This window comes from Schistocerca americana, chromosome 5 (genome assembly GCF_021461395.2).
Source record: "Schistocerca americana isolate TAMUIC-IGC-003095 chromosome 5, iqSchAmer2.1, whole genome shotgun sequence".
Lineage (NCBI taxonomy): Eukaryota > Metazoa > Arthropoda > Insecta > Orthoptera > Acrididae > Schistocerca > Schistocerca americana.
In genome coordinates, this window is record NC_060123.1 from 333,782,120 (window position 1) to 333,804,422 (window position 22,303).

The 22,303-nt window shown below is 39.8% G+C and overlaps 1 protein-coding gene across 1 annotated transcript in view; it reads left to right on the forward strand.

Annotated features, from left to right (window-relative positions):
* The first annotated feature begins 806 nt into the window (after positions 1 to 806).
* The window catches only part of LOC124616354 (cytochrome P450 6k1-like), a 28,627-nt gene continuing 7,130 nt past the window's right edge, over positions 807 to 22,303 (forward strand). Inside the window, exons 1-2 of the mRNA XM_047144664.1 lie at positions 807 to 887; positions 12,195 to 13,098. Coding sequence (XP_047000620.1) covers positions 807 to 887; positions 12,195 to 13,098 — 985 coding nt within the window. The remainder of the gene's footprint in view (positions 888 to 12,194; positions 13,099 to 22,303) is intronic.

Sequence of the window (22,303 nt, forward strand, 5' to 3'; positions counted from 1 at the left end):
ATTCTCAATTGGTATTCTCCATTTGACGCAATATCAGCTTATTTGAGACTTAACATCTATGGTCATCAGTCCTCTAGAACTTAGAACTACTTAAACCTAACTAACCTATGGACGTCACACAACACCCAGTCATCACGAGGCAGAGAAAATCCCTGAACCCGCCGGGAATTTGTTTGATAATAATTGGCTGAATAAAATCATGATTATTTAATCTCTAACAGACCACTCCACTCCTGTAGTGGAGAATTGTAATAGTAAAAAAAGAAAAAATAAGAAAAAGAACTGTTTTCAAAAGTTAATTCCCGGTTTTGACAAAGATTTTTGATTCGTTTCCTCTAGTTGCCAGGCGAATGTCTGAATGCCCTCCTCTCAACAATTACCTCTTCTAACGAAGTCCTACGAAAGCCCACTCGGGTCTTATGACTAAATCACAGTCTCGCTTTGTGATGGATATTAAGGAAAATCGAGCGAGTTATGTGTGGCATCCAAATTCTTTTGTATTCTCGCGCTTCATCTACAAACAGAACAGGACAGGAGAAGATGGTGCTAGTAAACCATGTACCCTCCCAATACCCCGTACCGTAGTTTGAGGAGTTCAGATGTGGATGTGCGGGATCACAGGAGACATCCAAATGGAGCTCGCTAAGCTGTTCAGTAACGTGTGTAACAGTGGCGAATTTGCGGCAGAGGTGTTTGCTTTCGCAGAACGTGTACTGAACACAACTGCGAGGCTTTTAAATGCTGTTGAGGAAAGAGTATCTTCTAGATCTCGTGCTTAGTTACGTGAGGCGAGTGGCTTGCAAAACATGATGCCTGAGTCGTATATAATAAGCTGCGTGCAGAATCCGTATCACAGTGTTCCACAACAGCAGCTGGGTCGGCAACAGGTAAGTATTGGCCTACTCTGGCACCACTGTTAGCGTCTTTTCTTCTGCGAACCACCCGTTTGCACTCTCCCCAATTTTCTTTCGCTTGTAATAAACACACGCATACATGTACTTCTATTACGATAACATCTAATTAGAATCGGAGAATGGCTTAAACTATATATTCGTATTGTCAGTTAGTGAGTAAGATTAGGAACTACGGTGTTCCATCATAAAAACATCGAAATTTCACATAAAACGTCGCGTTTCACCAGATTCGGCCATGTTAATAGCATGTAAATATTTATCTTATCTGTTGGTGAGAATTGCCACACTCATATTCACCGCTGAGATACTCCTAGTAACGGAAAGCCAATACACAGGAGGCAATTTAGTTCTGGTGGTATGGCGATATTTACGGCACGTATTCTGAGAGTTATTTTATTTTTATTAAAAACTTCGAAGTGTAGGTCTTGCTTAACACCATGTTTTTCTTCCATATAAAGAATGCTTTTACGAACTGACAAGCTGCAAGACACCGAGCGAGGTGGCGCAGTGGTTAGACACTGGACTCGCATTCGGGAGGACGACGGTTCAATCCCGCGTCCGGCCATCCTGATTTAGGTTTTCCGTGATTTCCCTAAATCACTCCAGGCAAATGCCAGGATAGTTCCTCTGAAAGGGCACGGCCGAATTCCTTCCCCATCCTTCCCTAATCCGATGAGACCGATGACCTCGCTGTCTGGCCTCCTTCCCCGAACCCAACCAACCAAGCTGCAAGACTAGTAGAAACTGTCATGTAATGCATTCCTGTGTTCACCGTACGGCTACCTAGTGGGTATAACATTTTACTCAAACTGGACACAAGATAATATTTGCAGTTGGATGGAACTCCGAATCTATTGCCCGCTCTCTGCGTTTCCGTTTGTAGCTTATAGCTACCGTTGTACTTCAGAAACAACTCGAGACATTTTGCATTAGTGCTAGAACATTTCGTCATTGTGAAGATCGACAGTGAGCTTTGCCCAGGGCTTATCTACTTGTTTTTCCTCGGGGGGATGTATGCAGATTCGCTTACTGTGTAACCTTCCCTTAGAAAAATTTATTAATTACTGTGCTGATAAACCTCTTACGTTACTTGATTTTCAAACAACTGAGCAGAATTGAACCTACTCAGACATTTCTCTCTTTACTTATTCTGTTCAACAATAAATTGACACACAATATTTCTAGCGCAACGCAATCTAACTTTCAATAATCCCTACAAAAGAATGGCCCTGACTGACAATAACCTATACCTTTCATGAATCACGTACCTCACAAAAATCTTTGTTACTCGAACTACTGCAATACTGTGAGCGCCAATACTGCCAGATGAATAAAAGATTCTAACTACTTCAGGCACTAACTACTGGTACTTAGCAAATGAAAGATTTTGATAGAGAAAAAACAATGTATTTCCCTTAATAATATTCAAAAGTCATCATATATATATATATATATACCAAACTCCTTGGCAGATTAAAACTATGTGCCGGACCGAGACTCGAACTCGGGACCTTTGCCGTTCGCGGGCAAGTGCTCTACCAACAGAGCTACCCAAGCACGACTCACGCCCCCTCCTCACAGCTTTAATTCCGCCAGTACCTTGTCTCCTACCTTCCAAACTTCACAGAAACTCTCCTGCGAACCTTGCAGAACTAGCACTCCTGGAAGAAAGGATGTTGCGGAGACATGGCTTAGCCACGGCCTGGGGGTTGTTTCTAGAAGGTCCCGAGTTCGAGTCTAGGTCCGGCACACAATTTTAATCTGCCAGGAAGTTTCATATCAGCGCACACTCCGCTGTGGAGTGAAAATTTCATTCTAGATATATATATATATATATATATATATCAGTTCATGATACACAGTATTACAAATTTACTCTTTCTGATGGACACACGTCCAGATCGTCCGCTCTCAAAATTCTGCCATCTCTCTCCCCACATCCACCATTGCTGGCGGCTCACTTCCAACTGCGCAACGCTACGCGCTGTTCGCATTCAACTCCCATCACTACAATAGAAAAAATTCCAACAATGCAAACCAGCCACAGACTGCACACAGCACAGTCAGTGATTTTATACAGAGCGCTACGTGGCGTTACCAACATAAAAACCTAAACAACCTGCTTACAACTGTTTTTTGAATACGCTACAATTTATTTAGTTACGCTGTCGACATAAATTTCATAAGTCATTCCTATGCTGCCACAACCGCCACCTTGTTACTGCGAGGAATATCGATTATTAATCGTGTGACTGTGTTTGCAAATGACCGACGCCGCGTGTTAGTCACTACGAGTTATTAATTTGCTTAATTTTTTTTCAGATTTATCTACTTATTTCAGAGTTTGTGTACTAAAAATATCCGTCTATCACGTTCGATACGCAGTTGTTTACGTATTGTTCTTCATCAGCTTTATAAATATGCGAAATAATTAGTGCGTATTCAGTTTTGAAAGTTGTATAACATATACGCTCGCAGAAAATTTATTCTGCAGGAATAAGCACCTAAATTGTTTTATTTTACTGCTAATTGACCTATATCCAACCGGGATTATACTTTGATTATCAGTACTCAAATACACACCGTGAGGGCAATAAACCAGTCGATTACACTTCTCTCGATACTTCTTGGATGGTTTGCGGTGCAGGTATTAAATCAACAGACGCAGTTCAAATTAGCCTAGTGCAACGTTCTCAAGATTACGTTCGTTATTTTTCATGTTACTTAATAAGTTGTAATTAAATTCTCACGGCAAATGAGGTTGTTAATTGGTATCACGTGTCTGATTTGTAGAAACACACAACAAGCTAGTCAAAATTCGACTGAGGTCTCAGATGTGGTAACAGTTGGCTATAATTGTAATTACTATACATTTCGTATAAAATATCGGTACTGCTTTCCTCAGGATCATAAACTGATGCTTGTATGTCTTCGAATTATATTTGTACTTGACTGCACATCAGTTAATTAAAAGGGGACATCATGAAACTGCAGTGCACTCTGCGTAAAGTCCATTGTCTACCTAGACTAATATTTTCTAACAGCTACGGCTTTTCCTCTTACAGATTTACCTGTTTGTTTGTTGATAAATTCTACGTTGAGAGTCACAGAATACACGTTTTCACCCGTTTTATCACGTCGATTTGTTTAATTCCTTTTTTAAAATTTTATTAGCGCAATTTCACGTCAAATAGAGACAATATCCTCTGCAACAACTCTCTCTCACTCTCCCTCACACACACACACGCGCACAAACACACATACATACAAACACACATACATACATACATACATAGAAGCGGCAGTGAAGCAATATTCTCAGTGAAATAAATAGGCAATTGCGGATTTTGAGGGAATTTTCGCCTTATATTTACACTCAAGTGACTTGGAAAACTCATATGATGCTGTCGTACTTTTCCGCGGCTCAAAAGACTCTTGCAAAAGCTTGGCGCTTCCGTTCCGCATATTTGTGCCCGTGCACGTCCAGGTTACCTCAGCAGTGCGTCCTCTGTTTCTCCTTGGTATAATGACACGATCATTAGCCACAGAACGCTTAGCAAGCAGTTAGTACGAGCGTCACGATCGTATGATCGCTTCCACTAAACTTCCGAATAGAAATCATGTGGGGCTGAACAGCGTTCACACTCAGGTATTTTCTTCCGCTCTGTTTGCAGGAACATTTTTACTGGAATTAGATGCAGCAGACTTTGATCAGGTGTAAGGCTAGACACACAATTTTATATTCTTTTCGTGTCGCTAATTATCTTGTGGATTGTGTCCAGTTTCCTTACGAACATATTTTGGTGTTTTTACGGGGTGTCAAATCACTGTTTTGGCCCTTTTCTATAATTAGAATTATAAATGTCGCGTTTTGGTCAAAATCATTGGGTCTACGAACTTCGACTAGCTGAAAACAGAACCTTCAAGTATTACATATGTGTAGCCCCTTCTGTCTTCTCAAACACGATTTAACTGAAAGATTATTATGGAAAACCTGTACACCTATAAGCTGTTATTATTTGTGACTCGTAAAAGGACAAGTGCAAGAGAAGAATTGTTACTTGGTTACTGCGCATTTTTCATCATTTTGGCGTCCTTTTTGCGAAAGAGACTTACAGAAGATGTGCAGTAGCTCTAATGAAGCGTGCCGCGTTTCGTCATGTAAGCGATTAGTAAGCATGAAGTTGTTTAGCAGATCCTCAACAATATCCAGTGGCAGTCTCTACAAGAGAGGCGTTTTGTATTATGGTGTAGATTACTGTTGATATTCCGAGAGCGGACATTGGACAACATACTACTTCCTCTTATGCAGGGTGGTCCATTGATAGTGACGGGCCAAATATCTCGCGAAATAAGCATCAAACAAAAAAACTACAAAGAAGTAAACTTGTCTAGCTTGAAGGGGGAAACCAGATGGCGCTATGGATGGCCCGCTAGATGGCGCTGCCGTAGATGGCGCTGTAATAATCACAAACATATAAGTAGTGGTATCACGTAACATTCCGATCTGTAGGCTGCAGAGCGGCGTCCTAAGCTGCTGCCAGCCCGTCCCCTTTGGGGGGAATTGAAATTCAATAAAGAAAAAAAAAAAAAAAAAAAAAAAAAAACATTCCGAGCCGGCCGCGGTGGTCTAGCGGTTCTAGGCGCGCAGTCCGGAACCGCGCGACTGCTACGGTCGCAGGTTCGAATCCTGCCTCGGGCATGGATGTGTGTGACGTCTCTTACATATCTCATGAACTTCATCTCTGCTGCCTGTATACCTGATTTTATGTCTTTCGGCTGAAGAGCAGCGCATATGCTGCTGCCAGCCCGCCCCGATGGGGAATTAAAATACAATAAAAAAAAAAAAAAAAAAAAAAAAACATTCCGCCAGTGCGGACGGTATTTGCTTCGTGATACATTACCAATTGCGGAAAAGGTCGATATCGTGTTGATGTATTGGCTATTGTGATCAAAATGCCCAACGAGCGTGTGCTATGTATGCTTCTCGGTATCCTGGACGACATCATCCAAGTGTCCGGACCGATCGCCGGATCGTTACGTTATTTAAGGAAACAGGAAACTTCAACCATGACCTGCATCAACTGATGATGCCCAAGTAGGTGTTTTAGCTGCTGTCGCGGCTAATCCGCACATCAGTAGTAGAGAAACTGCGCGAGAATCGGGAATCTCAAAAACGTCGGTGTTGAGAATGCTACACCAACATCGATTGCTCCCGTACCATATTTCTATGCATCAGGAATTGCATGGCGACGACTTTGAACGTCGTGTACAGTTATGCCACTGGGCACAAGAGAAATTACGGGAGGATAACAGATTTAGCGACTAAGCGTCATTCACCAACAGCGGTAACGTAACCGGCATGATATGTACTATTGGGCAACGGAGAAACCACGATGGCTGCGACAAGTGATACATCAGCGACCCTGGCAGGTTAATGTATGGTGGCCATTATTGGAGGAAGGATAATTGGACCCCATTTTATCGGTGGCAATCTAAATGGTGCAATGTATACTGATTTCTTACGTTATGTTCTACTGATGTTACTACAAGCTGTTTCACTGCATGACAGAATGGCGATGTACTTCCAACATGGTGGATGTCCGGCACATAGCTCGCGTGCGATTGAAGCGGTATTGAATAGCATATTTCATGACAGGTGGATTGGTCGTCGAACCACCATGGCCCGCACGTTCACCGGATCTGACGTCTCCGGATTTCTTTCTGTGGGAAAAGTTGAAGGATATCTGCTACCGTGATACACGGACAACGCCTGACAACATGCGTCAGCGCATAGTCAATGCATGTTCGAACATTACAGAAGGCGCTGTTGTAGCCGGCCGGAGTGGCCGAGCGGTTCTAGGCGCTACAGTCTGGAATAGCGCGACCGCTACGGTAGGTTTTTTTAAATTAAAATACAGAACATCCTATGTTAAATTAAAATACAGAACATAGGATGTTCTGTATTTAGGTTTTTTTAAATTAAAATACAGAACATCCTATGTTAAATTAAAATACAGAACATAGGATGTTCTGTATTTTAATTTAAAAAACCTACCTGTTACCAACTGTTCGTCTAAAACTGTGAGCTATATGTTCGTGACTATTACAGCGCCATCTATCACAAAGCGAAAAAAGTGGTCCAACTAAAACATTCATATTTGTTTACGTACTACCCGAATACGTAATAAAAAATGGGGTTTCCTATGTAAAAAACGCAGTTGATATCCGTTTGACCTATGGCAGCGCCATCTAGCGGTTCAACCATAGCGCCATCTGGTTTCCTCCTTCAAGCTAGACAAGTTTCGTTCTTCGTAGTTTTTTCGTTTGACACTTACTTCGTGAGATATTTGGCCCGTTCACTATCAATGGAGCACACTGTATATGTCTCGCGTGATGGCTAAGACGAAAAAAGTCAGAAAATTCAGAGCTGACACAGAAGTTTATCGACAGTCTATCTTTCTACTAACAAGAGGCAACGAGTAAAATAACAGAGGTACTGGAGGCACCCATCGCCACACACCGCAAGGTGGCTTGAGGAGCATAGATGTAGATGTAGACCTAGATGTAAACGTTTTCCACTGTCACGTGTTGTTTTGAATGGAGTTGGAGCAGCTCTCTTTGGCGCTGACGCAGACGTTATCTCAGTCAACACTAAAAAGCGTCTACAGTCTGGAACCGCGCGACCGCTACGGTCGCAGGTTCGAATCCTGCCTCGGGCATGGATGTGTGTGATGTCCTTAGGTTAATTAGTTTAAGTAGTTCTAAGTTCTAGGGGACTGATGCCCTTAGAAATAAAGTCCCATAGTGCTCAGAGCCATTTGAACCATTTTGAACTAAAAAGCGTAAACGAAGATCTGAGAATATTTCAATTGCGATGTGAGGTGTAAACAGATAGTACGCCAGAAAAAGGAATGGCAGCAATAGCAATGGAATTAATGAGTAGATTAACATATCAAGAGAAAAATAGTGCTACATTTCTTTCTCACTGTAAACTTCAATACGTAATGTAAACGTAGTAATATTCGCAATAATAATTATAGCAATAACAGTTTAACGGCCTTCAACAGAGCAATGTGCAATTTCCCTTTCAGCAGAAACAAAACGCAGGCATATATAAATACAGAGGTATAGGAAGTTAATGAAACATTGTCATAGCAATCTATAACATATATGATAATACAGTCATCCATAACGCAGAATAGAGTTTTTCTCTGGTGTTGTAACGCTGATGTTTGCGGCCTTTGTGAAGAAACTTGTAGGAAACTTATATACGAAACTTGGAGGGTTTACAGCAGGCAAAATTCTGAGAATTTCTTACTTCGCACTTCATAACTGAAAATGGAATGAAGAAATATAAGGGAACTTCTTAGTAATTGTCGAACTAGCAAAAGGCATCATAGGATGTAATATCATTTGAATTCTAAGGAAAATTGTGTGGAACAACAGATACATTAGAAAATGCTACGCTAAATAAATAAAAGATGAACGTGCAGGTAATAAATGAGGAATATCAACAAAGACAAGTTAAAAAATATTTCAAATGGCTCTAAGCAAACCTAACTAACCTAAGGACATCACATACATCGATGCCCGAGGCAGGATTCGAACCTGCGACCGTAGCAGCAGCGCGGTTCCGGACTGAAGTACCTAGAACCGCTCGGTCACAGCTGCCGGCAAAGACAACTTAGTTGAAGAAACGGTTTAGGAAGTAAAAGTAATATTTCAGCCCAGGAGTGCAAGTTAAAACATTGCCAATGCTAAAGTTCACAAATGACGTAAGCCTTGTTGTAAGAAAATGGATGATTCACAACGTTTTAATAGAATGGGTGGACTACATAGGATGGAAAAACAGATCCAGGGGAAAACGCTGTGATAAATAGAGGATCGTAATGGATATTAAAAGAGGGTTATCAACAAAGACAAGTTACTTGAAGAAATAGTTGAGAAATTAAAAGCAATATTTCAGTTCGAAAATAACGCTGCATGGTAAAAATTTGCTAATTGGTATGTTCACAAATTACATAAACCTTGTTGCAAGAAAAAGGATGACTCAGTACGTTTTAACAGAATGGTCTGATTATATGGCACAGAGTAGTGTAAAGGAGGTAAAAAAAAGTATCAGAAGAAAAATGTTCACTCGATGAAAACAATAATTAGTGAAAGCAAAACCGCAGAGTTGAAAGAAATATCCTGAATAGGAAACTTTTTATGTAAAATGGCTGAGGCAAAGAAAATCTTTGAAACAGAGTGGTGCAGGTTTATGTGACTCTCTGCAAGAAGAAGAAGAGAACAGTACTACAGTACTGGAGTGGAACTCCTAAACTGCGTCAACAGAAGGACTAGTAACGTTTATTTGTTTATTTAATCTTACCTTTTCCGTAACTTTCTCTCTTAGACACGTTAACGTGCGTCTTATTTGTGACTAATTTCGAACGAATTTCCCGGCTATTTCTATGGTGGTTAAGGTTCTACTGTGATTAATGAAATAATTTCATAGGATTATATATATATATATATATATATATATATATATATATATATATGTGTGTGTGTGTGTGTGTGTGTGTGTGTGTGTGTGTGTATGAATATGGGAAACTAAGCTGTTCTAACACTCACTGAATGACAAGGAGCTATATGTGGTGTCACCGCCAGACACCACACTTGCTAGGTGGTAGCTTAAATCGGCCGCGGTCCATTTAGTACATGTCGGACCCGCGTGTCGCCACTGTGTGATCACAGACCGAGCGCCACCACAAGGCAGGTCTCGAGATACGGGATAGCACTCGCCCCAGTTGTACGGACGACTTTGCTAGCGACTACACTGACGAAGCATCGCTCATTAGCCGAGCAGATAGTTAGAATAGCTTTCAGCTAAGTCCATGGCTACGACCTAGCAAGGCGCCATTAGCCTTACATAGTTTGATAGTTATCGTATGAAATGTCTCATCAAGAACGATGTATACAACAAGGATAGATTAAAGTTACGTATTCCAGCAGCTACCTACTTTTCTTTATCGCGTTTATGAATTATCCTGTTTCAGACCTCTATCTAGCCTACTTGAGATTACGCGTGCCTTTCGGCTACTTCAGTGTGGCGTAGCTGTCTTGTTACGCCACAACACTATATATGAGGTGTAGCAGAATTCTGCCCATCGATTGTCCAAGAAGAGATGCAGATCCACTGTATTATTCTCAGTTTTCATAGTCGCAATGGATTTTTAGGAAAATGTGAGGGAAGCCAACATGGGTGTACCTACAGTGATTTTTTCGGCGAGGCTGGTTTGTCTTACTTAAGTGGTTGTCTTTTAATCAACTAAATCTTTAAATAATACTATCATTTATCATTAATTCATGTTTCATCAGTATGCATTTTTACCACAGACCGCAAATTCTGCATGAAAGTTTGCTTTCTGCCATCCATTAAAATGGTAACAAATTGTTCTATCCAGCCACCAGATCTATCAGATCTATACATTCCTCATATTGTAAACAAATTCCATTTACATAAATTACTATAGTTAGTCGTTGCTAAGAGCTATTTCCTTAATTTTGAGTCTTAGTTACGTTCACGTTTGAGTTAATGGTAATTAGTATAGAACAGAGTTGTATATTTACAAACGCTTTCTTGAGACATTCTCATGTGATTAATGAAATAATTTCATAGTATTACATTTAAACATTTCTATTAGTTTTCTTTTCACAAAAACGTCAGGTGCGAAAGAGGAGAAAAATTCGAGGGTATCAGTTTCAAACCTGTTTTTCATGTTTCTTCCAGAATATCTGTAACGTAATCACAAATAATTTACAGCTCTTAAACAGATGACAATTTGCGAGAGAAACACCCAACATTTGATATTCGTTTTGTTAGTATTTTGTTTCTCATGTTGTGTGGTTGCATACAAAACTGAACGTCACAAATAATACTGAAAGGCTCAGTTTAAAAAGACAATCATTCCGAAAGTTTATCAAGTAAACAACGCACTAAAGTAACCACAAGTGGCATACATTTTTAATTAGTAGCTAGGTGTACCTCCATCTCCTCCTGCCACCTCTTTCAACCCCTCTCTCAGTCGATCACCTCCTCCTCCTCCTTTCTCTATCTTTCTCTATCAATCTTCTCCTCCCCCTTACTCTCCATCTGCTCTCACCCCTCTCCCTATCCATCTCCTCCTTCCTGTTTTCTATGTTCATTTTCTCCCACCTCTTTGCCCATATCCTCTCGGTGCCTCTCTCAAACCTTGTTTATTATAATTGCAAATTCAGATTCTGTAGTAGTGTTGTAATCATAAGACAGTAAGCCATAAATATAATTTTCCTGTTTGCTAACAACATATCACTATTTCATACAGTATATTAAAATGTATATAGTCTATATGTGTCTAAACATTTATTACAGTAACATGTAAAAATTTGAAGTATGTCGGAAAAGTACATTTTGAGATTTTTGCTAACAATTTTTTCCCTTCAGATATTAGATATATGTTTTTTACATTATATGTGTCGGTAATACACATACTTTAAAGAAATAGTTCTCTAAAAACGCGCCTGTATTAGAATTCAACGTAGAGTTCTAATTTCAGAACTATCGACCAGCAACTACAGGAGATGATTCTGAACAAACCAACATCAATATTTTTACAACATTTTCCCTTTTATTACGTGTATACCAAATGACATTCCAGTAGTTATATAAAAACACTTGAATATTCAAATGCAACGTTGTGTCAATATTGCAGGGCACGTCTTTAGGACATTTAAGATTTTGCAGAAACGAACATCAACGTTTGTACTTATATAGAAAATGTAGATGTTTCTAATCGCAAATTTCGGAAAGCTTTTGCCGAATTGCTTTGAAATTTAGACACAACCTTTCATTGGCATAAATTCGTGTTTTTTATTTATCCATTTTATTTATTACCTTTAATACATAAGTGTATATAAATTTCATAATAGGGACACACTGTCACAAAAAAATATCAAAAACTCTTCTGTATTCAAATGCAACATTGTGTCAAGATGTCAAAGCTGTCGGTCAAGAACTTTCGGAGAGAGACGATTCTGAACAAACAAACGTTACATTTTTATTTATATAGGTTATGAATGTAGTCCAACGTAGTATTGCAGTCACTGAAACAGAGTTAAAAGTCATCTTTACTATTTTACTTAGTTGTGCCGCTGATTTGCATGAGTATACAGCATGTCATGTAAATAGTAATATGTTATGATGCATATAATCCAGTTATACTAATGTTCTAATCCTTCTTTTTGTTTCCACAGGAACCAAAAATGGCCATCTTCTTCGATTCTTGGGTGACTGAAATGTTGGCTCTACTTTCAACAATTATCGCGATACTGTACGTCACATTTAAAATCAATTACACCTACTGGAAGAGGAAGGGTCTGTCATACTTGGAGCCGTCTTTCCCATTGGGAAACGGCTGGAACACAGCGCTAATGAGGAAATGTCCGGGTGAAGATACGAAAGACGTTTATTTTGAAACAGAAGGCAAGGACGTCGTGGGTATTTACTCGTTAAACAACCCTCTTCTCGTTGTGCGGGATCCAGAGCTGATCAAAACGATCATAGTGAAGGATTTCAACTACTTTCCCGACCGGGGCATCTATGTAGACGAGGAGACAGATCACCTGACGGCGCACCTCTTCTTTCTCGGAGGAACCAAGTGGCGGTCTCTGCGCCAAAAGCTGACGCCCACGTTCACGTCGGGAAAAATGCGCGCCATGTTCGGCATAGTGCGCGACTGTGCGCGGATTCTGACTGACGTCACACCTGCTGGTAGCGTCGTGGAAGTCCGCGAGCTCATTGTCCGCTACTCCACTGACGCCATCGCTTTCTGCTGCGCCTTCGGCATCGACGTTGACAGCCAGCACAACCCCGAGGCGGAGTTCCGTCAGTGGGGTGGGCGCATATTTAAGCCATCTATCCGTTCTTTCCTGACTCAGGCTCTGGGATTCTCTAATCCCAAACTGCGCAACCTGCTGCCAATAGCCTTCACACCAAAGGACATCACAGAGTACTTTACACGCGTCGTTGATGACACAATCAAACATCGAGAGAAGACTGGCGTCATTAGGAAGGACTTCATGCAGTTGATGATTCAGCTGAAGAACAATGGATATGTTGATGACAGCTTCTTAATAACTGGGCAGAAGAGTGCTGAACGTAAGTCCATCTCTCAGTACCTTCTTCTTCTCTTCGTCTTCCCATCAAGGATTAGGCTTTGTGACATGTTCTGGTTATGTAGGATTTATTCTCGTTTTTTTCTAGGGGGGGGGGGGGGGGTTTCCCTTGCTTTTTTTCCGACTGGCTTATAGCTACTTTCACTCATATGGTCTAGCTGATCTTCTCACTTTTTATGTAGCTGTATTTTATCATTTAGGTTATATATTTGTAAAAATTCTCTGATCTTTTTTTTCATATCATTGTCATTTAGAACATCATTTTACAGATCTTTGAAATTTGATTTCCACTCTCTCTCTCTCTCATTATCTATGAACCACTACATTAAGCAGCATAGGGACAGTCATTACATCATTTAATTTGAGCTGGGTGTCCTTGATAGTTTTGTTTTCTTTCATGTTCTTCCTGTGGTTCTGCATATCATTGGGAACTGATTTAATTTAATTTCTATGTGTCTGTCGTCGTCAAACGATATATTTTAGTCACAGTAGGTAAAGTCAGAGACTCTTTCAATTAGCTGGTTATTTATTCTTTATTTTGGCTTTTAAGGAGTTCCTTACAGTGAAAGCCTTCACCTGTGTTTTGTTTATGGGAATATTCAGATCACACTGAGTTGAGCACAGGTTCAACTTATGTAAAACGTATGTACTTTGGCACAAACGAATGGTGCCACAAAAATAATATGTATTAAACAGTATATAACACTACTGGCTACACTAAATTGGGAATAAGAGTATAATGTTACTCCTAAGAAAGTAAATTGAATTGATAATGACTGTGAAACGGAAAGGTATTGGACTGTTTTGGTTTCACGGAAGCTTACTACAGAAAGGAAGCAGAAGCAGAACAAACATGGTTCAAACGAAGGTACTATTAGCTATGTAGTAAGCTGCAATTCGGTCGCCATCTTAATTAGGCAAAGTTGTACTTGCACTGTTCATAAAAAACGCCAACTATTGGGACTGACTTTACTTGATGTTGGAATTGTGTATTGCAAACAGGACATAAACACTAGCACAACTTAGCAAGCATTTTAACAGTGATTCGACATGAACTATGCGGAAGGAATATTAAATGTTTTGGGAACAATTTGGGTCTTAATAAAACTTATTCTCTGTACATTAAGTCTATAAGTTAACAATCATTGCATGCAATTGATTATTAATGTTACCAACTTCGACATAAGGAACTTATTTCAGTTTAATTATAAAGAAAAAAATACTGTCATTGAAATTGTTTCCAGAAAATCATATCACCTATTCTTACTGTTATTTCATTTCTTAGGCAACGTTTACTTCTTTATACAAGCTAGAACAAGTGAAACATGAGGTCCCTGAATCTGCTATAGATCGAACAGTGCAGCCAGTTACTTATTCTGTCGCACAAATGTTATAAAAATCATAAATGCACTACATTAGCACTACAAAACTAACTCAACAACTAGCATGGAAACCCAGGAACTATTGTGTCAGGGACTCAGACTAAAGCCACAGTATGAAAACCACTTTTAACTGCAGTTACATGAAAGTATAAATACTATTACAAACCTGTACATTAATTTTCATCCTCTTGGCCCTTCCAGTTTACTAGTCATTAACTACTCTGAAGAATCACAGTTTTATGCAAATAACTTTGAAACTGTACTAAGCTAACAATAAGAATTACATCCAAACAAAACTTTAGATCTTTCCTTTGTAATTATACTTTGGTAAAACTTCAACTATCCTTCCACAAAAAGCACGCAGAGTACTTCAGAAAAAACAATCACTAAATGTCAAAGAAATTTACTACTCTGTAAGAATTATTCAACGTTATTAAAGAAAGCAATTACTTTTCAGTTAAGTAGGATATTTGGAAATATTGCAGCTCTTGGAAAAGAGCCCTGCCAAGGTAAATGACTAAGGATAAACCATAGGTCTCAACACAAAGTTTGAACAGAACAGCATTATTATTTGGGTAAGAAACTAAACTGCTGGCCCTTACAATTTTACAGCCCTCAACTGATTATTTGAGACGAAGTTGATGGCTGTGGCGATCTTTTGTGGCAACTAAAAAAGGCAGCAAAGTCGGTAAGGCTCTTGCAGTTCAGAGCTAACCAACGTATGCCGTGAAGAATAAGACAAAATTCTTCCATATTTGAGGCAATATTCATTAATCCTGCTGGTCTTCTTACCTCATTCAGCACACAGGATGTAAACAGTTTGCATGCTAGCAACGAACTGACTTGTGCCACAAAGGAGCGTTACAGTTCGACCGCCAGATCCACTTTTTCCGTTCCCACCAAGCCATTTTATTTGCACGGATACTTCTCTCCTCGTTTTACATGATTGCAAACACACTTTCTGTAAGCAAGAATCAGTTCTACAACAATAGTTTTAACATTCCAGTACTTTTGCAGAACATTGCTTCTGAAATTACATACATGTATTAACTATAGCGACTTAAATTGTTAACAAAACATTTTCATAGATGTTACATGGAAGAAATGGCGACAGAGAGATTAAACGTAAGCAGACAAAGAAGTTATATGAGATAAATATACATGAAATCGATAATAATGCTAGAAGTATCAGAGAAGGGTTATAGTCTAATCTTACTTCTTAATTTATAACTAATACCTGATGCTCTCTTCCTAACTGCAGAACTATCGTTGTGTTCAAGTACAGGTTCTTTATTCCTGATGTAAGATGTACAATATCTATGTCTTTGTAAAATTCCCCATTGTATCTTCCTATCCACCTTGTCAAAAACCTTTTAAAATATATGATTGAGACATATATTTCAGAAGGTTATATTCTCTACGCGTCTTCACTACTGTATTCGTTGTTTGTAAACTATCTGAGCAAGCTCTTTCTTTCCTCAACCCATACTGAATTTCAAATAACTTGGCCTCTGCTGTGTGTTGCGAGCATTAAGTATCTTAGCGTATATTTTGTATCCTGTGTTCAAGATACATATTCCTCCATAATTTTTTGTGCCAGATGTAACTCCTGTCTTGTAGACTGATACTAGATGTGTTACCCTCCACTGGTCCAGTATCCTGTTTCCAAATGAGCACACATTTATCAATAGCAAAAATCGATATTTCAGTAGTATTTCTGGAATGTTTTGTTTCCATAATCCACTCTTCTTCCATCAACTGATTGTCATTGCTCCATAGATTTTTATAGTTTTTCAACGAATCCTGAATTTCTATTACATCCATCTTTACAGTATCTGTCTCCATCTTATTCAGATTTCTCAACAACACTTTATAAGAGAAGTCAATACACGCACATACATTATTTTCTGTTTATGTGACAAACCTACTCCAGCATTCCTTATCATTTCTTTTGCTTTTTTTCGTTGTTATCTGTTTTTTTTTCCTCTTGATTCTTCTGTGCCATTTTCTATTAAATTAAAAAATGCTGTTTATTTTTCTCTTAATGTCTCTGTTATTTCTGTATTCCATATCGTTTCACCTTTCTTATTTTTATGTATTCTACTTTTCCCCCTACTTCCTTAGCTATTCTTATAATGCATTGTTTGATGCTATTCCGTTCAATACATATGTCTTCTGCTCTTGGTATTCCTAACATACATTTAGTCAGTCGTCTTTGGTACGATTTCTTACACTAAAATTCTGTAGTAGTCCTATCTTAAATTTATCATTATCTTTCGAATATTTCTCCTGTGTACTGCTTCTTCTCCACTTTGACCATGGAATCATTTTACTAAGGAGTAGAAAATTATTTGTAAATATGTCGCTTCCTCTGTAGATTAGTATGTCTTGTATCACTCCCTTTTTTTCTATGACTAATACATAGTATATTAGTGATCTCAGTCCTTTGGCACTCCAAGTCTTTTTATGTATTTCTTTTTCTGAAAAAATTTGTCGGTGATTTTTATGTTGTTATAGCTAATGAAATCTCTAAATCTTACACCATTTTTGTTAATGTGTGCTTATCCATATTTTCCTACCATGTTTTCCACTTCAATATTCCCCACACTTACATTTAAATATCCTGCCTTAATTATATAATCTGCTTTATTTGTTTTGTCTATTTCTGCCTGCAGTGTGTGATAGAGCTTCTCTGTGTCTTCTACCCTTCCTTTGCATGGTGAGATATTCTCTTTCAGTGTTATTATAGAGTAATAATTACTGTCTCATTTACATATCTCTAGGATGTGAGGCTCATTTTCACTTCTTGTCTTTTGACTTTTCAATTCCAGCACGTGCCCTGTTTTACTGTTCTATCCCACTATTTGTCAGTATGTACTCAAGCCACATCTTGGTGCTCTTTAATTTTTTTCGTAGTTTCACTAACCATTGCCATATTTATGTTTCTTTGTTTTTACTTTCTTTATAACACAAACTACTTCACGTTGAGACTTCTTACATTCCATGCATCAGTCTTCAACGTATCTGTGCTGCCAAACAGTTGCCTTTTTCCTTGGCTTCGTTGTTTCCAACGGATCCATCACACTTCTTTCTGTGAAATTTACGAGTGTTTCAATGCTTCATGTGGTTGAGGCAGTAGCCCATCGTACAACCCCCAGCCTGAAGGACAAGATGTTTTTATTTTAGGATCTCTTCCCTTAGGCAGATTCCCTTCACGTGGCGTATAACGTCTGTCTACCCATGCAGTAAGCATTCTGATTCAGCCTTTAGGTGCAACTGTTACCCACAATTTGACTCCTTCATTACTGCATTAGATCCTTATCCGATACTGACACATATCTTATATTTGCCAGTTTCAGCTTAAAAAGTTATGGATTATGATACTGTACTGTTATTCTGCATTCATTCATATCAGAGGCAACAAAGATCACATTTAATGAAATGGAATTTAATGTTGTTGACTACAAAGCCATCATTACATACAGCATTTTTCTTCTTAATACATAATAATTAGCGCTTCTACTTTAGAGTTTGTCAAACGGATTAGTCACGTATCACGCTCTGAGAAGTGGTGAACATTTTGGAGAATAACTCTATCTAAAATCTAATTGGACAACAGTAATTGATACTTTGAGAATGATATTAATACAATTAAATCACCTTGATAATGTCAGATCCATCATCCCTATAGGTTTCAGTAGGAATACGTAGTTGGACAAAAGAAATCCCCTTTGATAACCTCCTCGCAGGATCTTTCTTCACTAACAGCCACACTTCATTTCAGTGATGCGTAAATGGCGTCTTATTTCCCCAGGGGTATGTGTCTGTAAAAATATTTATCACCTCACCATCAATAGTGTGACTTGGTCTGATTCCTTTCCATACTGTGGGGAGTTTCTGATGTGTGACCCAGGATACTGGAACATGGTGATATTATGATGTGGTCTCTTGCGCTGAATTAACAGTAATGGGTATTTCTGCCACTACTATCACTCAACCAGCTCTGTCAAGGTTGAAAGCCGACATAGGTATGCATACCTTGGAGATTTAAGTAGGTAGTTTGCGTTTACTTTAGGTAGGTAGTTTAGGTCATTTGCATTATGCAGTTATATTCCCAAGAGGTAATCCAAACAGTGCACATGGTAGTGCATCAAGATCAGAAGTCGTGAAGTCATGCTATGGCTCATATAGCAATCATTTCCATTCCTTTCTGTGGCTCAAGCTGTGGATCAAGCCCAGATAGTTCACGACAGTTCAGTGGCCTTGGCATCAAATCCTTAAGAATTATTATGTTAGTGAACGTGACAGTTATGCCAGTATGGGCCATGCACTTTTGTGTTTTTGTTAACAATGCCGGTGAGAATGGAAGCAGTGAACCCAGCGTGTTGAGTGTATAGTATAATCACTCAATCTTAAATTGACACTCGATATGCTTACCAGCTACTCTTACCCACCTTTCAGCTCACCTATCCAAAGGTTCACGTTCTTTTGAGAAAACATCTCAAAGCCGTCGTATTTTGTCACATGAACAGCATGGTTCAAATGGCTCTGAGCACTATGGGACTCAACTGCCGAGGTCATTAGTCCCCTAGAACTTAGAACTAGTTAAACCTAACTAACCTAAGGACATCACAAACATCCATGCCCGAGGCAGGATTCGAACCTGCGACCGTAGCGGTCTTGCGGTTCCAGACTGCAGCGCCTTTAACCGCACGGCCACTTCGGCCGGCCCATGAACAGCATGCAATCTTTTCTAAGCTGTGCTCGTTGTCGATTGGCGCTCATTATATCAGATATGAAACGAAGTGATCGTATAGCCAGGTGATTCCGTTTGGTATTATTCGAATGTTTGGTGCAAGTCTTTCTATTTGACGCCCCTTCATCGACTTCATGAAGTTGAGATGAAGTTATTAATATAAGTGATTAAAGCCTGGTGAATGGGAGGGCCTTGCTACTGGACCTCCGCAATTTAAACATTTCTTTAACATACTGTCCTACTCCCACACATTGACTTCTGCAAGGGAAACGTTCTCCAATAGCATGCGCAATTTATCGTCCAAAAAAAAGGGTGCCAAACAGCACTTGTTAATTACTCTCTTAATATGCGTGGTCTCATGAACCCAGTCACTTACGCTACACACCCAAACACTGATGCTTAGTCGAACCACATCATTTGATTTCATGATTAGTCGAGTATTTACACCTGACCACACGTAGTTATTATGTTAATTTATTAAATAATTGTGTGTCAAACTCGCCATATCTGTAAATACAGTGCTGTCTACTAAATGCTCGTCTTCAGTACTCGGTCACTGTCAGACTCTGGCCGTTACTGACTTTAGCATCACAGTGATGATGATGTTTGGCTAGGGGGGCGGTCAACGGCGCGGTCGTCAGCGCCCGTACAACATCCCAATTTATCCACAGTCCAGTTTAGCCTCTGTCACCAATGTTGAGGATGATGACGGAGACAAGACAAACACCCAGTTCCCAGGCAGAGAAAATCCCCAACCCAGCCGGGAATCGAACCCATGTGCCCGTGATCCAGAGGTCGCAACGCTAGCCACTGGGCCACGTGCTGCGGACTAGCATCACAGTGGGAGAAGTACAAAGGCAATGAGTGGTTGAAATAAGAAATGAACGTCTTTCTTGAAACAAGTAAAAAGTCCCATATCTTAACGTAACTACATTTGTTTCCGGACATACGTTTGCACTGCTTTGTTTTAGTTTACACCAGTACTGCCGCGTAAGAGTATAGGACCAACTGCTTCAAACATCCTGTAAAAATTGTTATGTATCATGTTTAAGATTGCGGACTATTTTCTCCATATTACGAATGTAGCAGTATAAAGGATTAGAGGTATGGTTTCTGCTATTACTGTTGCTGTTACAGTTCGTTATAATATAAGGACATTTTGAAAGCACGCCTTTCCTTTTCTTACTCCCACAGGGTGAAATTTTTCAGAAATTAGTATCCTATGATTCAATGTAAGAAGATGGTTAGTATCTTTGATCTTAGTTGTGATTTGTTGTATGGCACAAGCAACAGTCTGTTTACGAACATATTTTGCACCTGACAGAGACAAGTAAGATGCTGACGACCAAGGAGGTGGCAGCATAGGCGTGGGTGTTCTTCCTCGCTGGGTTCGAAACATCCTCCACCACCGTAAGCTTCTGTCTGTATGAGCTCGCTAGACATTCGGATATCCAGAAGAAGGTGCAAGGAGAAATTGACGATGTACTGAAAAAGAACAAGGGTGGTGTGACGTACGACATTATAATGAGCCAGATGCCGTACTTGGTAAATGTGGTGAATGGTACGTTGTGTGGTTTTCACTACTTTGATCATACAATATTATAATGAAAGTAGGATTCTGAACACATTAACGGCCATTAGCAGATAAGAGCCTAATTATTGTAAGTGGTACGACCAAAGTTACAATTATGACATCGAAAAAATTAAACTACGGAATTTTTATTTGTTTTTGTATGCAGGTATATCTCTGCAGGTACACAATGGACTCCCACGTCGCAATGTCGTAGGAATCCGCTGTTGGTCCCAAACCAGGGTGACGCAGCCCATCTCTGTTTGACAGTGGCTGCGTCGTTTTCTTTCGGCTCCGATAGTGGTCTTATGTATGCTGTAGGCTGGGGATTTCAGTGTGTACCTTTACTGAGACATGCAGACGCAAAGAAACAAGAAATTAATTACGTAATTTCAAATCTTTGGGATGTTAGTTAAAACATTATGCCTATCCCTGTGGACATCAGTCCAAACAAACGACATAATTACATAACTAGTTTACGTATTATGACACAGTTCACTCCTACAAAATGATCCCTCACTGACGTCCATACACAACAGTATTGCTCTGAATGTCTATGCTCATGTCTTTACAATATAGGCAAATCACTGATGTACGAGGGGTGCTGAGTAACTAATGCAACGAATTTTTCTTTCTAGAAAGCAGTTTGGTTTCATGCAGGATTCCGATACACTTTATTATTGCTCACTATTTTGGTTACTAATCCTATTTTTCAACATAATCTCCCTTTAATGCGATGGCCTTACACCGCCATACTGCGAGGGTCTGTATGCCCGCGTGGTACCACTCTTACTGGCTGACGTCGGAACCAAAGTCTTTCTGCGTCAGTAATCTCCCCGTCGTCCATGTAGTACTTCCTTCGGAGTGCATCCTTCATTAGGTCAAACGGTTGGAAATTGGAAGGTAAGAGTTACTGGCTGTAGGACGGATGAGGGAAAACAGTCCAGTGAAGTATTGTGAGTTCCTCTCGGATGCGTAGCCTTGAGTGAGGCCTTGCGTTGGCATGTTCGCCATGGAGAAGGAGAAGTTCGTTTGTATTATTGTGGCGAAGAAAACGCTGACGCCGTCTCTTCAGATTCATGAAAAAAAGACTTAACTCCGTCCTAACAGGCCTTGAAAGGCCCAACGGTACTGACCGGCCGCTGAGTCATCCTCGCCTACAGGCATCCCTGGATGCGGATATGGAGGGTCGTGTGGTCAGCACACCGCTGTCCCGGCCGTATGTAAGTTTACGAGACCGGAGCCGCTACTTCTCAATCAAGTAGGTCCTCAGTTTGCCTCACAAGGGTTGACTGCTCCCTTCTTGCAAACAGCGCTCGGCAGACCGAATGGTCACCCATCCAAGTGGTAGCCAAACCTGGCAGCACTTAACTTAGGTAATCTGACAGGTACCAGTGCTACCACTGCAACAAGGCCGATGGCTTCAATGCAAATCATGTATTTTCAGAGAATAAACCAGTGCCTTGACATGACACCAAAG